An 18,609-nucleotide genomic window follows, 5' to 3' on the forward strand; every position below is an offset into this window, starting at 1 on the left:
CACGTCGTACAGCCATGTGTACGTACGTGAATTTTAAATATAAAACTTTGAATGAATATTAAATTCGTCTATTATAGATAAAAAGTTACGATTCAACGAACCGGTATCGTAAGTACAACACTGCACCACAGAGCTAGCAAAATTATTAGAAAGTTTGACATTTTGCAAGTGTCAATTTAGTCTACGAGATTAAAAAACAGACTATATGTAATACCATGACTTCTAATTTGGTCATTTTTGTTAGACTAAAAAAGCTAACGATCGCTAGAATATTTCCCAAATACCAATTAATATACTGGGGTGCCCAAACGTACATCGCTTATTTATTGTTATATGAATTTGGGTGTAACTCAGTACGTTTAAAGGCTCCAGCAGACCGGATGCGTATGCGTAGACGTAAGCGTAGACGTGCACGTAGACGTGCACGTACCATGAGTTGTAATGTATGGAAATGTATGAGACAGGCCACACCGCTTGCGTAACGACGCCCACGTCTACGTTACGCAAGCGGTGTGGCCTGTCTCATACCTTTCCATACATTACAACTCATGGTTACGCCGTAACTACGCGCGTGACTACGACGTGGTTACGCATACGCATCCGGTCTGCTCGAGCCTTAAAATGTAAGCACGCAACATGCAGCAACATGGCTTCTGTCACGGCTCCGGCGCTGCGGGGCTCCGGTGGTCCCATGTAAGCTTATCGTCGCAGATGGTTTTCACGCTCACCACCGCAGCTTCGGCTTGCTGGCCGGCTCAGCCGGCCAGCCTCAGCCTCCGTTAAAACTACCTGCGCCTCGGCTCGCAGGCCGCCTCAGCCCTCCGCGCCTACGCGGTTTTGAATTGCACTCTAGGGGTAGGGCAGACAAGATTACGTGGAGTCGGTTTTGCAGCGATTCGTTTTCGTCACTAACTTTGATTTTTGGTATTGATATTAATCTTTGAGTTGGATAGAATTTGGTGACCATTAATCCATTTTGGGAACCAAAAATAATATTTGTGCGAGATTTGCGATTTTTCTGATGTTATTTTATTTTTTTTGGATCATAATATTATATACTTTAGAGCCCTTTTAATAAAGTCAATTTTTTTTTTGGAGTTGTTTATTTTATTTGGTGCCTCAGCTTAGAGTCTTAAAAATATTTTTGGTGACCGCCTAAATTATACCCAATTCAAAATAGGTACCTAACAAAAGTGGGTTATAAGGAGATTAGAAGTGAAAAGATTATATGAATATATGAATGTCCCGAGAAATTTTGAATTCAATTTGTGGATAAATCCAGAAAAATCGGTGAATTATGGTTTTTCGGAAACGCATAGGTACAACACATCGGTACAACCCGTACAACACACCTTCTTCTTCAATATAAGAGCCCAGCTCTTGTCGGTGCAGCTCCTTCCATTTACGCCTATCTAGCGCCAACTCCTGAACTTCCTTATACGTCACAACATTTACCTTCTCTTTAATTTGTTTCATGTAGCTGTACCTTGGACGACCCCTTCCCCTCTTTCTTTCGACTTTCCCTTCCACGATGTTTTTTATAAAATCGTCGTGACGTATAAGGTGTCCTATCATTTTTCCTCTCCTGTTCTCTATGCTATGTAATAGTTGTCTTCTACTCCCTATTCTATTTAGTACTTCTTCATTGCTAATTCTTTCCGTCCAACTAATTCTCTCCATCCTCCTCCAGCACCACATCTCAAAAGCCTCCAGTCTGCTTATATCCTGCTTAGTCAGTGTCCAAGTTTCACAACCGTACAACGCAATGATCCAGACGTATGTCCTCATGAAATTCTTGCGAATGTTTCTGTGTATATTAGATCTAAATTTGTTTTTTTTTTTGTTTTAAAAGGCTTGTTTGGCCATTGCTATACGGCATCTGATATCAGCGGAACACCGAGAGTCAGAGTATTTAAAGCTTTGAACCTGGTCTATTTGTGTGTTATTAATTTTGATGGTCTTATAAATTGGTGTCACTTTTGCTGTTATTAAAGTTTTTGTTTTGTTGACGTTAATTTTTAATTGAAATTCGGTGAAAACTCTGTCCATATGGTTCAGTAAAGTCTCTAGCTGTATGTGATCTTCGGCTACCGCTGCTATATCATCCGCAAATCGTATGAATAGAACCCTCTGCCATTGAATTTAACCCCTCCAAAAGGTTGTTCTGCAATTTTTTTTTATTGCCTGTTCTATGAAAATATTAAATGTACACAGATTATAGATATGTAGCAAGCACACACCCATAGATGTAATATATTATGTCTATGCACACATCATCAGCCTATCGCAGTCCACTGCTGGACATATATAGGCCTCTCCAAGTGCACGCCACTGAGATCGATTTTCGGCTTCTCGCATCCAGCTCCTGCCATCCGTCTTGCGCAAGTCATCACTCCACCGTGCCTGAGGACGTCCTACACTACGTTTGCCGAGGCGTGGTCTCCACTCTAGAACTCGTTTACCCCAACGGTTATCGGTTCTTCGGCTAATATGGCCAGCCCACTGCCACTTCAGCTTGCTAATTCGGTGGGCTATGTCGATGACCTTGGTTCTCTGACGGATTACCTCATTTCTGATGCGATCCCTCAGAGAAATGCCGAGCATAGCCCTTTCCATAGCCCGCTGAGCGACTTTAAACTTGTGAACCAGCCGTACCGACAGTGTCCACGTTTCGGCTCCGTAAGTCATGACAGGTAGGACGCACTGATTGAAGACTTTTGTCTTTAGGCACTCTGGGATCGACGATGTTAGGACTCGACGTAGCTTCCCAAATGCAGCCCAACCCAACTGATTTCTCCTATTCACCTCGTCCTCAAAGTTGTTTCTACCTAACTGCAATGTCTGCCCGAGGTATACATATTTCCAAACAACTTCGAGAACGGCGCCGTGTATCGCAATCGGTTCCGGTAGAACATGTTCATTGAACATGACCTTGGTTTTGTCCAAGTTCATCCGTAGGCCGATGCGTAGAGAAGATTCAGCCAGGTCGTTCAGCATCTGTTGTAGGTCCTGCAGCGTTTCCGCCATGATGACGATATCGTCAGCAAATCGCAAGTGAGAGATGTGTTCGCCATTGATGTTGATGATATATCGCCAATCTACTTGACAACGCTGCAGGGACTCCAGAACAGACCAGATTTCAACCGAGTCAAAGGCCTTCTCATAGTCCACAAATGCTAGACACAGGGGCTGATTATACTCTTCGGTCTTCTGTATAATCTGCCGCACTGTGTGGATGTGGTCTATGGTGTCGTATCCGCTCCGAAACCCAGCCTGCTCCGGTGGTTGGAATTCGTCGAGTCTTCACGCAAGTCGGTTCGTGATCACTCTTGAGAACACCTTATAGACGTGGCTTAGGAGGGAAATGGGTCGATAGTTCTTCAGCTGGGTTTTGTCTCCCTTTTTGAAGAACAGGATGACAACACTCCTACTCCACGCCTCTGGAGTTCTCCCTTCAAACAGGACGGCATTAAAAAGCTTCTGGAGCTCCCAAAGTAAGGGGTTTCCTCCTGCTTTTAATAGCTCTGTTGTAATGCCATCCTCGCCAGGAGCTTTTCCATTTTTGAGTTGTCTCAGAGCGATCTCGATTTCGCTACTGCTGACTTCTGGCAGGTCTTCGGTGAAATGGCGTGTTAATGTGGCTCTAGAATCCTCATTTCCGGGATCAGGTCGAGATGCATGCGATGCGTATAACCGGCCATAGAAATTTTCCACTTCCGAAAAGACTGCCGGCACCGAAGAAACGACTTCTCCACTTGTTGTGGTCAGCTTCGTCAAGTGGCTTCTTCCAAGAGATTGTACGAACACCTTTGACCCCCGATTCAGCTCAATTGCTCTTTCAATGGCAAGAGTATTGGAGCACCGGAGGTCGCGTCGTACATGCTTGTTGATCTCTTGGTTTAGAGCCCGCTTAGCTGACGAAGTGACAGGCGGGTTTTCACGTCGTTTCTTCATAAGCCCTAATGTCTCTTCCGAAAGCTTTGATTTCTTGCCCTTACGCTGCATGTTACAGAATCTCGAACCTTCCTCCCTGAGGATCCGAACCACATATTCATGGTTCTGGTTAACGTCTGTTTGGGTTTCCAGGGCGGCAAATCGGTTCTCCAGATTTGACTGGAACGTTTCAGATCTTGTCATGGTTTGGAGCAGTGTTGGTCGGAGCCTGGCCTTCATCAGACGAATGAAGTTGATATTCAGAGAGCCTCGGACAAGTCGGTGATCGCTCCCGGTATTAAACCTATTGATCACGGAGACGTCTCTGAATATGTGCTTCTTGTTCGTCATGATGAAGTCAATGTCATTTTTAGTCATAGTGTCGGGGCTTTGCCACGTCCACTTCCTTTGGGGCTGCTTTTTGAAAAAGGAGTTCATCAAAAAGAGCCCCTCGCGTTCGAGGAAGTTGACGAGCATTTGCCCCCTATGATTCCTGCTTCCAAATCCATGGGATCCTACTGCCGATTCGCCGCAAATCTGTACTCCCACTTTAGAGTTAAAGTCCCCCATGACAACGGTGTAATGGGTCTTTGTAGTGAAGTGGAGGGCCCTTGATATATCATCAAACATATCCTCCACTTCATCATCTGAATGTGTCGAGGTCGGTGCGTACACTTGCACTACCTTGAGGCTATACCTGTCGGTGAGCTTTATGATAAGGTACGCTACCCTCTTCGACACACTAGACACCTCCACTAGGTCCAGCTAGGGACTTATTAACCAGAAACCCAACGCCACCTCGGGATTGTTGGTCTCCCTCTCGGAAGTACATTAGGTGACCTGATTCGAGGGTTATGGTATCCTCCCCCTCTCTTCGAACTTCACATAGCCCTAATATATGCCACCTAATCTTCCCAAGTTCCACCTCGAGTTGCGCCAGATGCGAGTCAAGCCGTAGCGTGCGGCCGTTGTACGTCGCAAGAGTCAGTTGTGTTTGGTGGCCTCCCGTAACCCGGAGATTCTTCGCACCCCCTATCCCGCCGTAACCACGGTCGCCACCGTGACCGGGAATAGCGGGACTGCCGGGAACTAGGGGCCGTGGCTTTTTTGTGCTGCTCATAGAGGTATTTAGCCTACTGCTATCACGCTGGCCAGACGGGTTGATAGAGGGTTTTTTTTCGGGTTTTCCTTCTCTCGCACTGGTGTTCGGTGCATTTTTGACTCCATTAGTCGACTTCTACGACACCCACTGGAAGAAGGGGTAGCGACATCTATGCACACACCATACATAATCTATGGCTATACTCCCCACCCCCCCAACCTCATATTGATTTATTTTATTTCGCTAGTGTCAAGTCATAACTATTTTATCAGTTTTCATATTTATTCGCCCCAAGAAAAAAAAGTGGTGATTAAATATTGATAAAACTGGTAAAAATACATCCAATACAGCATTGAGACTGCATATTTGACGTTAAAGCATAGTGTTGCACCTGTTTTGCATCAAGCACAAGACCCATATTTTTTGCCGGCCTATGCAACAAAGGTAATTAGATTTTCTTTCTAAAAAGGCTTAAGCGCGGTTTTGTTTACTTGTATTGTATAAGATATAGATATAAGAGATATTCAGAGATCCTAATGTTTATGGCTTTGTAAATAAATAACCTTAAATGTGCTTCGAGAATGTACAAGTCATCGCCTTGTTATATAGGTTTACCGTATCGTGCCATAGCATAACGCGATAGCCTAATGAGCCGAAGTAACTCGTTGTCGGGGCCTTTTTATATAATATATTAATATTATAAAGCTAAGGAATATGTTTGTTTAGTAGAAATCGAATTTTAGGAAACAATAATAGGAAAATCTCTGAATGCAAACTAAAAAGCTCTTCCGCCCCTAAGACGACCCACTGACCTTTTATCGAGAAAAAATACAGTTATTTCTTACACCTGGATACAAATAAATCACTTACTGAAGATATACGTTGGCTTAATGTGAAAATGGTGTTATATATATGCTTCACATTTTGGGTCTATATGTTTACACTTTCTACTACACTAGCCATATTCCTGTGGTTTCACCCGTGCCCCATAAGAACGAATGCTTGAATCTGCATAAAATATAGCCTATGTTACTCGCAGATAATGTAGCTTTCTACCGGTGAAATAATTCTTTCAAATTTTATCATTTGCATTTCACAATTTAATCATTTAAAATCTTTCAGTTGAACACACAAAAAAAATATTTTTCTTCCTCTTTACAATAGTATAGATTAACAACCCTGCATTGCTTATGCTGTGCTAATTCAATGACATAGTACTCCTACAGGTTGTCTGGAAGAGATCGCCCTTAGCAATAAGACCACCCATTATGTCACCAACTTCAACTAGATTAAGATCAAAAATATAAAATTGGTGTACCTAATAAAGTATATCTATCTACAGGTGACATACTAATATGGAGTCTGCTGGTGATTGGTGCTTGATAGAAAGTGATCCAGGGGTGTTCACACAGCTCATAAAAAAGTTTGGTAAGTATAGTCAGTTTTGAGAGTTATATGAGAAATATCTGAAGATGATTGAGTATATCAATGTGATTATGTATCTTACCTTATGTAGTCATGCCTTATTTGTTTATTATTTATGCTGTACAGTCATAAGATCTGCATTCATATTGGTGACTATATAGCGCTCGCGATGTCACCCTCGTCCCAAGATAACTGCTTTCCTCCCATAGCCGGATTTAACTGAGTACCGGTGCTTTACAAGGAGCGACTGCCCCATCTGAACTCCTTAACCCAGTTACCCGGGCAACCCAATACCCCTTGGTTAGACTGGTGTCAGACTTACTGTCTTCTGACTACCCGTAACGACGAAGGATGTTCAATGACAACCGGGGCCTACAGTTTGCTGATTGGTATAAGGTTCAATATGCTTTATGAGGGATTTAAAATAAAAGCCAGAGCATTGTAATGCAAGTGTACTGAGCGATCGACTTAGTTTAATAAATGACTTACTGAAATGAGTTGCAGGTAGCTGTTGTGCAAACACATATAATTAATGTTTCTAGCAGAATTTCTTAACTGTCTCAAATAGTTGTGTTCTTGCTACTCAACTTGCAAAATATCCTACTAATATTATAAATGTGAAAGTTTGTAAGCATGCATAGATGTATGTTTGTTATTCTTTCACCCAAAAACGGCTGGACCGATTTGTTTGAAATTCAGTAGGTGCCATGGATTAACACATAGGCTGCTTTTTATCAACACACCTTGCAGATGAAGCTGTTTGTGGAAGCTAGTAGTTCATAATAAATAATACATGTATTTTATTTTCCTAAACCCAATATTTTTGTTGTGTCATTTAGGAGCTAGCGGTGTTCAAGTTGAAGAATTGTGGACAATTGATGATGGCATCTTTGAAACATTGAGGTATGTTAAATTATCTATATATACGTAAACCAGGCTGCCCCTGCAGTGTATGTTATCCTTTACCTTTAATCAGTCATTGGTGTCCAAGATATACTTAAAAAGAACATACAAACTGAAAAGTAGCATTGGTACTTCCCTGATCTGGAATCAAATCCACACCCATACTTGAGAGGTTGGTTCTTGCCATCTTCTTCACCGTTACTGCTTTTTTAGTAAATGTATTGAATGTTGTTATAAACTATCTCTATATGTATTAAGAAGCCACTCTGATGGTGATTGTATACATTTCATTTTATATTATACTTATTTATGTGGTCAGTGTCTACTTTCTTCCGGATCTAATGATTTTTCAAAACTACTATAAATGATCTTTTGAATGTATGATTTCAGGCCAGTACATGGACTTATATTCTTGTTCAAATTCCTGCAACATGAAGAGCCCTCAGGCCCGATCGTCACGGATAGTCGTCTCGATAAAATCTACTTTGCTAAACAGGTGCTTATAATGTTACAATCATAGATGGTGTTACCAAAGTATTAAACATAAATCTATCTATCCTTGCAAAATGTTAGATAAATAAATTGTAACACAGTATATATATATCTACTCTATGATTAGATGAAAATGAAATTATATTTTTTTTTAAGTAAAGCAACAATAAAAATATCTTTAATTGACTTACTTTGTAACACCTATGTATTCCTAGATGTGAATTTTCTTTGTAATAATTATATATTTGTTTATGTTTAAGGTTATTAACAATGCCTGTGCGACACAAGCTGTTATCAGCCTGCTCCTAAACTGTGACCACCCAGATGTGGATCTCGGTCCTGAGTTGAGGAGCCTGAAGGAATTCAGCATGTCTTTCGATGCCAAGATGCGTGGACTTACACTCAGCAACTCGCAGACCATACGTACTGCCCACAACTCGATGGCTCAGCAACCTTTGTTTGAGTTTGATCCTAAGGCTGCTTCGAAGGTATGTTAATTGTTAACTTCTTCATCCTGCTCTGTTCCCAATTTTATTTGTGGTCGGCGCCACATGTCATCCTCTTCCATTTTTCCCTGTCACTCGTCATACTGACACTCACTCTCTACCTATTCATGTTATCTTTCAGGCTATCCATCCATCTTTTCTTAGGTCTTCCTCTCCCTCTCCATCCATCTACATTCATACTTAGCACACACTTTGTTGCATGGGTATCATCCCTCCTCATTACATGCCCATACCATGACCTTCTATTTCTCATCTTTACTGTAACTGGCGCTACTTTCAGACTTCCTTTAATAAGTTTAATGTAATCATTACTCACTTTATCCATTCTTGTAACACCTCACATCCATCTTAGCATTCTCATTTCTGCTACATGCACTCATGATAATTTTTAGCAGTAAATGCTAAATAATAGATTGATCATAACTTGCCATCCCATTGGTCGTAAGCGACTGCTGCACGGAGTCATGGGTTTGTTATTTGGGTAGGATCGAAATTTTATATGATGGTGTTCTCAACTAATGGTGGATCCACTATCCATCCTCTATCCGTCGATTTGGTATTGGTTAGAATTTTGATATTAGCTCCATATAAATTTTGTGAAGTTAAAGGAATCCACAGATAATGACTTGCAGTTTGCATTGCATATCATAAATAACATTGTTTTTCAACATTGAGAATATAATTTTCTGTCAAACTAGGCAATAATTTGTAATATTAAGCTCGATCCTCATTTCTTTTGTTTTTGTTATTATGCAATACCAGATTTTTCTATTTGTAGGCCCTGTATGGCGGATGCATGAACATATTTTATTTAAGACCTGTGTATCACAAATAATGATTTGATTTGTTTGTTTCAGGATGACGAAGCATATCACTTCGTTGGATACATGCCTATAGACGGGCGCCTTTACGAGTTGGACGGCCTCCAAGAAGGTCCCATCGACCACGGACCCATTGCTCCAGAACAGGACTGGCTGGATGTGGTCCGTCCGATCATCATGAAGAGGATCAATGTGTAAGAGGCTGTCTTTCTTAAATACCTGCTGTTTTTCGCCCTCTCATCCGCATCTTGAGGGAACTTCTTCCCGTACCCGGATAAAGTAATGCTTATCGGTGTATGTCACCCGGGAATAGTGTAGCTTCCTAGCAATGAAATATTTTTTCAAATTTGAATAAAGACTGATATTTATTTAATTAGAGCAGTGGTTCTTAACCGGTGGTCCGCGGACCACTGGTGGTCCCTGGAGGCTTTCCAAGTGGTCCGCGAAGCTTAGCTTCGCGACGTTGCTATACGTTATCTAACTTAATTTTTATCGACTTATAATTGCGAGCGGGGGTTTTCGCATGGACGCATATCGGGTGTGTCGTACCTAGTCCCCCCATTCGTGAAAATGTATGTTTGGGCTACATTTTACGTAATTTTGGTTTTGAGTCTTAAAAAATAATTAAAATTTCGCGCTCGCTTCGCTAGCGTATTCAGAAACTATATGCCCTTATTTTTGCATTTGTCAACAAACAAAAAGTTAAGTACGTTTGGGCTACATTTTACGTAATATTTGGTTTAAGTCCGATAAAAATTTCGCGCTCGCTTCGCTCGCGTATTCAGAAACTATATTATGGCCCTTATTTTTGCATTTGTCAACAAACAAAACGTTAAGTACGTTTGGGCTAAATTTTACGTAATTTTTGTTTTAAGTCCGATCAAAATTTCGCGCTCGCTTCGCTCGCGTATTCAGAAACCATATGCCCTTATTTTTTTTTGCATTTGTCAACAAACAAAAAGTTAAGTACGTTTGGGCTACATTTTACGTATATTTACAACTCCTTACCTTGTATATATTTTACGTAATATTTGGTTTAAGTCCGATAAAAATTTTGCGCTCGCTTCGCTCGCGCATTTGGAAACTACATAGGCAAAATTTTCTTTATTTGCATTTGCTTACCTACACAACTGCCGACATGCGTTTAGCTTTGAGTAGAACTGACCCAAAAATTCAGTTTTTTTTTTAAATAAATAATAAAGAAATGAGTGCTAATTTAGGTAAACCGATGAGGTGGTCCCCGGCAAGACAAAATTTAGTTAAAGTGGTCCCTCATGTCAAAAAGGTTAAGAACCACTGAATTAGAGTATACATTTTTTTCCGTAAATAAAATAATGTATTTACAAAGTTACCAAAAGGCTGGCTATTACCTCGGAAAAAGGATCAGCATGGCCATCCAACGAGGTAATGCTGCCAGCCTCTTGGGTACACTCCCAGTTGACAGCGATGGGGATGAATTTTTTGACGCCTTTTAGATATAGTGTATATATATAGATATTTTTTTTTCTACTAGGAAAGTTTTTTTTTGTGTTGTAAATATGTACCGTAGAGGCGGGTTACTTTGACCCTAGGGCATAACTTTGGCCCAAATCGAGAAAATGTTAGAACTGTCCGCCGTGTCGCGACCGTACAACCGAACGTCGTAGTTCCTTCGGTAACTATATAATAGATGGCGATATAGACGTGTACTTGTGGAACTGTTTTACCGACTCAACTGCACGTCGCTACATATTCGCGCCATTTGAAATTTTGACCCTATCACCGGCGTATTTTTCTGCTGCAAACTTTGATGTGTATTGCTGTATTTTGGTAAGTTTTGCAATTGGATTGTTATTTATTTTCTTAGGCATGTATATAGGAGTATGGCAATTGTTTTTTAAAGACGATTTACTTGTGTGTTGGGACTTAAATTACAGATCTAGAAAATCGGTATACATTGACCGCCTTTTCGGGTAACTTTGGACCAGCGGGCCAAAGTAACCCTGCGAAGTTTATTAGTAGAGAACTTTACATTTTTGATCCGTTTGTTACAGAATTAAAACACAAAGCGTTATTCCTGATGCCATCCAGGTACAGACGACAGCCTGGCAGTCGTCGGTATGTCGACTACACCCAGGCAGATTTAAAAAAATGTCTGGATGCAATCCAATCAAAAGTGCTCACACAGAGAGCAGCTGCAGAGTTGTTTAACATTCCTCGCAGTACTTTGAAGAACAAATTGATCCGGAAGCACCCTAACAAACCAGGTAAACCTAAAATTTTTACTGAAGAGGAAGAAAACGCTTTTGAAGCACACATAACTGCACTTTCGGAATATGGGTTTCCGCTGACAGCATTAGACCTGAAAATGATAATTAAAAATTACCTTGCATCCCAGGGAAGAGTTGTGAAAATTTTTAAGGACAACATTCCTGGTAAAGACTGGTTGGCTTCTTTTCTTTCACGACATCAGTCTCTTTCACGGCGACTTGCTAACAATATTAAAAGAGCCCGAATTCAAGTGTCGGAAGATGTAATTTCCAATTTCATAGAAAACATCGACAAAGAACTAAAAAGCGTTCCACCCGAAAACATATTCAACTACGATGAAAGCAACCTTTGTGATGACCCTGGAAAGAAGACTATACTATGCAGAAGAGGAACAAAATATCCTGAAACTATAGTAAACTCTACAAAAGTTAATTTTACTGTCATGTTCTGTGGCAACGCCGCTGGGGAAGCAGTTCCACCGTTCATCGTTTATAAGTCGGATCATCTCTGGTCGACTTGGACTGAAAATGGCCCCAAAGGTGCTCGATACAATAGAACAAAGAGCGGATGGATGGACAGCGCAACTTTTGAAGACTGGTTTCTTAATCATCTTATGCCAGTCCTCAAGAAGAAAACTGGAAGAAAAGTGGTGATTGGAGATAACCTTGCTTCACACATTAATAAAACAGTTTTGAAGGAGTGTGAGAAGCACAACGTTAGTTTTATTTGCTTGCCACCCAATGCAACACATATACTTCAGCCCCTAGACGTGGCATATTTTCGACCTTTGAAGTGCAAGTGGCGACAAGTAATGCTTCAATGGAAGAATAGTCAATTGGGTAGGAAACTGTCAACTACACCTAAGGATCAATTTCCACGACTATTGAAAACCGCTTTGGATTTTTTGACCGAGACCAAAGCGAATTTGGTTGCTGGTTTCAGAAAGACAGGCATATACCCCGTCGACAAACAGGAACCATTGGCTAGATTACCTCAACAAGATCGAATCATAAACGCAGATCTTATCGGAAACTCTTTTATGCAAAAATTGGTACAAAGCCGAGCTGAAGCGTGCCCTGAACAGAAAACAATTAGGAAAAAGAAACTTAATGTACCACCTGGAAAATCAATCTGTGCCACTGACCTTGCAGAAGCAGGTCCATCGGGTTTACAGCAGGCTAATACTATAAAAGAAATGAAAAGGGCAACAAAACGCAGACGACGCAATGTCTCTTCATCTTCAAGCTGCACTGACAGGACCATCAGTCTGGCTTCTTCCACTGAAGACCACATAATGCCTTATGACTCTGAGGATGATGTTCTCTTGAGCAACTATGTGAGTCAGATTAATGATGCTGATGCACATGCATTTCGAGGCGATTTTTTTCTGCATTCACCTGATCTTCAGCAAGATTTCATAACGTTCATCGAGCATGAGAGTGAAGTAGAAGTGGAGTGTGTCTCTCCTGTTCTTCAATTCACTTCCCTTCAATCCATAGAGGATATACAGATCGTTGAAGAAAAGTGTAATAAGACTGGGAAAAATTTAGATGCACCGGTCTTTGAATCTGGTTCGAAACGGCAAGTTGAGGATGCCGTTGTAAAGAATAATAGAGACCATTCTGCTCTTCATTTAGGAGAAAAAATGCAGGTCGTAGAAGGTTGTCCAGACAAAGACTTGCAGGTCTCAACCGTATGTCAAATCAAAAAGTTACCGCAGGATACATTAGAACCACTAGCTTCTCGTGGAGCTTCACGTCCTCAACTTGATCTAGATCTTGTTGTTAACGACCATGTTCTAGTAACATGGAACTCACGCAAATACCCAGGGCAAGTGTTATCAGTATCCGAGGAAGGAGCCTTTATAACATGCATGAAAAGAGATAAGACGTACTGGCGGTGGCCCGCGATTAAAGATGAACAGCTTTATAGTTGGGACCATATAGTACGTAAGATTAATCCTCCTAAATTTGAAAAAAAGGGTTCTTTCTCTGTTCCTGAAATGAACGAGTGATAAGAAAAGGTTTTTCAGTAATGTTTGTAATATTAGATTAGATGCTACTCGTAAACGTTGATTCTCATACCTACATAAGACTGAAATTATAATTTTATATGACTGAAAAGTAAAATATGTCTCCGAAGGTTACCTAATTAATCTAAGATTGTTACGTTAAAACCGTTTAAGTTAATATTATTTTAAGTTTTGAAAGTTTGTTAAATTTTTTGAGACATTTTGTAGTATAATTTTTTTTTTTTTAATATATAATGATTTAACCTCGTGTTTTAATTTTTTTTGAATTTGTTTCTTACATTAAACCTCTCCTGGCTATTCAATCTTACCGCCCTTGATGGTTTCTTTGGCCCCTGATAGCTGCAAGTGCGATTTTTTACCAATAAAGTTCATAGGGTTAAAGTTACCCTTTCCTAAGAATAACTTTGGCCCAAAACTTTTCATAAAAAAAAAACAAGTTACGCTTATCATATTTCTAAAATACACTTCGCATCTTGTTGATTATATCCTTGAGCTTCTTTATAACTTTTAAGAATACTAAAAAGACAATACCGATACAAACTACAGATAAAATTCATAAATTATTCGAAAAAAAATAGCCAAAGTAACCCGCCTCTACGGTATATAACTTTGTAAATACATTATTTTTTCAAATTGGTTCAGTACTTTTCTAGCCTTTAGGGAGTGAACAAACAAATACATTTTTCCCTTCTATAATGTCATACACGAAGTTTGTAAGGTTTCAGTTTCCGCTGTTTTAGTATATTTTTTGAATTTTCAGATATACCGAAGGAGAAATCCACTTCAATCTCATGGCCTTGGTGTCTGACAGGAGGATGATCTACGAAAGGCAACTGAAGGATCTCTTGGTGGAATCAGAAGTGCTTGGCATGGAAACAGATGAGATAGACAACGAAATGCCCCGGCTCAGTATGCTGATCGATTACGAAGATGTCAAGATGATGAAATATAAACAGGAGATGGCGCGTAGACGGCACAATTATCTGCCGTTCATAATAACGCTGCTAAGAATATTAGCAGAGGAGAAAAAGTTGATGCCCCTTCTCGAGAAGGCCAAGGAGCGTGCTAGTAAAAAGGGCCCGAAGAAACAAAAAGTATAACATTTGTGTGGGGCTGGACAGCGGGTAGAACGCGCGCGAAGTTCGCGGCGCGACTCCCAGTCCAGCCCCTCGCGCGTGTTGCCCGCCGCCGAACATTACTCCCTAGCCGACCTAGACGCCATATATAGAGATCCCCAAGATTTTTATTTAAATATAGAACCCCAGCAGATTCTAGAACAAGCCATGGTGGAGTCCCATGAAGTGTTAGATCGTTCCATTTTCGATTCCGCGCATAGACTTTCTAGAAATAATAATATATTAGACTCTGACGATAGTAAAGACTTTTTAGGTGAACCTCCGCCTCAGGCTGGCTTAATATCAGATAACATAGATCCTCAAGACATGGAGCTTGACACAGACATTATGCAACAAATTGACCCGCTGTTAGATGTGAAACCTCCTGAACCTGATTTTGATACAGACTAAACGCTCAGACTAATTAGATCAGTGTAAATTAAAAGGACATAATGTGGTTAGCAAATAAGAACTCAATTTATTTCATTCATTTCAAATTACATTGTATAAAAGTTTTAGTGTTGGGGTATAGCTTGTATTATGCTATCTATATGTAAAAGTGTAAAGTGTGGTTTTTTACATAACATGTAAAAATATGAAAAATTACTTTCCACCATTGATTTGTGTATCTAAATAAGTATTAAAAGTTTTTCAATAAAACTACAGTATAAAAATACGTACATTTATTTACTAACAATATTCGTGTATGTAACTTATAACCGAGCACAGTTACATGTCAAGCAATGGTTCATAGACAATCTAAAAAATATAATGGGCTTACTACAAAAACTTAAACGCCTGTTTTACACTTGTCTAAAAAAATTGTGGCTGCAAAATGAACCATACGTCAACGTCATAATTTGTCATTTTTTTAGACAAGGCTTAAACTGACGTTTAAAAGTTTTTGTGGTAAGACGGTAAGAATTTAGTACAGTTTGGATTGTTGTAGAAAATTGCTTGACACCATCTTTACGTACTTAGGTTGTTAGTAAAGGCGTCACGGAGTTTCGAGTGACTAAATAAATTTGTTATAGTTGTGCAAATTGTTTGTAGTTTAATCATATATTCGTATATAATGTGTCTGTATTATACATAGTTATAAATAATGTGTTACGAACTGGCTGCTACACAGGTATATATCAGGTACATTGATGTGAATATAGTGGTAACATAGCGGTTAATGTATATAGAACAATGTGCAACTATACATAGTTATAATTCAATTCATACATTCAAGCAGTATAATATAATAATAATATGAAATATTTCGAAAGTTAGTGCATTTATATAATAATGTAAAATTAAATTGTTTCCCAGACATTCGGCTGTCATGTTACGTTACATAATAAGTATTGTCATTTTGTTGCGTCTCATCGATCGCTGTATAATAGTAATTATTTACATCTTATTACAAAAATTTACTTACATCTAAATTATAAACCTAATTAACGAAAGATTTTTTATGTATCAAGTTTACATGAGTAATAAATTAATGAATTTGGGGTGTGATGTGGCACAATCGTAGTAGCATCTGGTATTTACATCGGGCACATTGACTTGAATGGCGAAGATGCGGTGAACGTGTTATGATGATGAATTACGAGTAATTATTTACAGAGATAGGTACATATATTGAGCTTAGCTGCCTGCTATGTTCGATGTCATTACATGGATTCGCTGAGCAGTTTCCGACCTGATCATTTTTGTACGACTGCAAGAGTACGGTTGAAGAGTATCACAGATTAGTTGCTTCAGTTTAATTTATAACGCTTTCTTGGTACTAGGCCGTTCGTACTTAGTTACGCAAATCTTCGATATGCTACGATGTTGGTCTTTCACTGTAAGAAAATGACAGTGTCCCTGTTATTTTTTTTTTGTGAAATGCCTGTGCTTCTCTGAAGTTAGTCACTACACTACTGTTCTCTTCAAATTACTACTGTAAAGTCTCTTTTATACATACATTTTGTCTGTTTTACAGTCAGTAGTAGCCGACTTTGGATAAGCAAATCTATTCCACAATAAGTCTGGATTCTATACTCTATGAATAGTAGTGCTGTAGTCTTTGAGGCCATAGTCTAGTATCGAAGATTTGCATATCCCATACCCAAGTTCACCGACAACACAAACGTTAGTTCTCTTAATTTTTTTCGTTCCATTTTTAAAGTAAAAACGTATATGTTGTCGGAGCCTTTGGGCCCTAGGGTGAGAACGCCGCTATAGTTTAGGTCGAATCCGGATAATGAGTGAACAGAGGCTGGTTAAGTAGTGTTGTCGCGAGGAAGCCGCCCCTTCACGTGTTGGGCAGCAGGCCTTTGGGCTTTATCATCATGGACGCTCGCTTCAGCGTGTAGTCCCAGCCTCGCCAGCGGAACCACACGATGCCTAGAACACGTACAAAATCATTAGTTACCTATATTCAGTTTTCATTTGACCTCTATTTGTTTTTGTCTGTGGCAAAGAACACTCTGGAGTGCGGTATTTTTGATGATATACATTTGCGCGAAGTTCTCAAGTCAAATGATTGAATGAAATCGATGAAGAACAGTCGTTTTTATTAACGGTTTTGCGCATTTTTTGAGTAATTAATGGTAATGTATCCGAAGTAACCAGATCTAGCAAGTAGGTATAATTTTGACTATAGATTGTGGTGATGCACTGAAAAGGTACTAAGTAATTCATGATAATCACCTTGTCTGGCAGTGAGGTCTTGAGGATCATGCAGGTAGAGTCCATTGAGGCCGCGACCGCAGGACTTCCACCACCAGCCACCCTTCAGCATGGACGCGCAGTTCAGCGAAGATCTGTCGTTGTCCCTGTAAATAACAATTCAAGTCTTAGTAAACACCCTGAAATTTAGGCGCTCAGAGCGAAGGAGCAGCTGTAAGGGCCAAGCTCAACTCAAACTCAATAAGTTTATTAAAACTAGGCTGAAAAATCAGCAAATCTATTCACACGTCAAAAACAAAAGAGAGCTCCCAAAACGCCCACCCTTCACCACTGTGTTTTTGCTGAGAAGAAGTGGCGCAACAAACTCCCCAGCAACACATGTCTGTCTATTAGGTTAGAAGAACAAAACATCCTGAAACCTAGAAGCTCGTAGCTAAGTAACAGCTGCAAGGGGCATACACCCTGAACCTGCTCCAAGCTCCTCAGAGCTCGTGGCTATGTGGCTAAGTAGCAGCCGCAAGGGCTGATCGATCAAACGTTAAGCAACGCTACAGTATATGAATGACCATCTTTGACGTAATCAGCTTCTGCCGTGCACTCAAAAGTTAGGAAGTCTGATAACCAGTTAAATTGAGGTCATATAGGCAGTCGTTCTGCAAACATTGGTATCAGTAATCAGCTGCATCTGGTTACTCTTCAAGCCGATTTTAATACAGTTGTGGAAAGGCCAGACCCTGTTGTTATTTAATAGCAAATATATTTCGTCACGCACTACCGTTGACCATTGATTTATTTTTCCAATATCGTGACATCTACAACAGAAATCTGTAAATGACGGGCATACATGCAGCTACATATAATGGCAGGTCGAAACACTATGTGAATCGCTGCGCAGAAACCATTTTAAGGTGCGTTTTGGAAGACAGCTGCCGACTGCAATTGCCGACCGCACGGGCAGCGACTGCATGAAATCGGTCGATATCTGAGGGCGACTGCAGTTGGCAGTTCAGTGCCAAAGCGTGCCTTTAGGTATCCACGGGTTAGGCGAAGTTTGTAATTAGAACGATACCGGTGTATGTACGAATATTCATGCCTCTTACGTAGGGCTATATCTAGTTTATTGTATTTACATTCATCATAAGTAGTACATATAAGTGTGTAAATAGATCTAAACGCAGACGGATCAGACTTTCCTAATTAATGAATACATTAATAAATTGCTTTATCAGCAATGCATTATTAATTATATAAAATATATTATAAATTAGAATTACCTATGTATCTAAGTAGATAGAAACCTATGTATTAGGTATGTATGTATCCTAACCTAGTTCTCGAACTTATAGTTTGATTGTTGATAGTC

At 39.9% G+C, this 18,609-nt stretch overlaps 2 protein-coding genes across 2 annotated transcripts in view; one reads left to right on the plus strand and one right to left on the minus strand.

Annotated features, from left to right (window-relative positions):
- The first annotated feature begins 5,229 nt into the window (after positions 1-5,229).
- On the plus strand, positions 5,230-15,253 carry LOC124645252 (ubiquitin carboxyl-terminal hydrolase isozyme L5). The gene is made up of 7 exons (XM_047185043.1): positions 5,230-5,479; positions 6,378-6,463; positions 7,300-7,363; positions 7,754-7,859; positions 8,116-8,343; positions 9,219-9,376; positions 14,225-15,253. Exons 2-7 carry the CDS (start codon positions 6,391-6,393, stop codon positions 14,562-14,564), a joined length of 969 nt encoding a protein of 322 aa, XP_047040999.1. The 5' UTR covers positions 5,230-5,479; positions 6,378-6,390; the 3' UTR covers positions 14,565-15,253.
- The window catches only part of LOC124645250 (angiopoietin-related protein 2), a 97,366-nt gene continuing 94,004 nt past the window's right edge, over positions 15,248-18,609 (minus strand). The window contains exons 7-8 of the mRNA XM_047185042.1: positions 17,268-17,392; positions 15,248-16,961 (exon numbers count right to left, since the gene is read on the minus strand). Of these exons, the coding sequence (XP_047040998.1) occupies positions 16,870-16,961; positions 17,268-17,392 (217 nt within the window). The 3' untranslated portion in view covers positions 15,248-16,869. The remainder of the gene's footprint in view (positions 16,962-17,267; positions 17,393-18,609) is intronic.

This window comes from Helicoverpa zea, chromosome 31 (genome assembly GCF_022581195.2).
Source record: "Helicoverpa zea isolate HzStark_Cry1AcR chromosome 31, ilHelZeax1.1, whole genome shotgun sequence".
NCBI classification, from domain to species: Eukaryota; Metazoa; Arthropoda; class Insecta; order Lepidoptera; family Noctuidae; genus Helicoverpa; species Helicoverpa zea.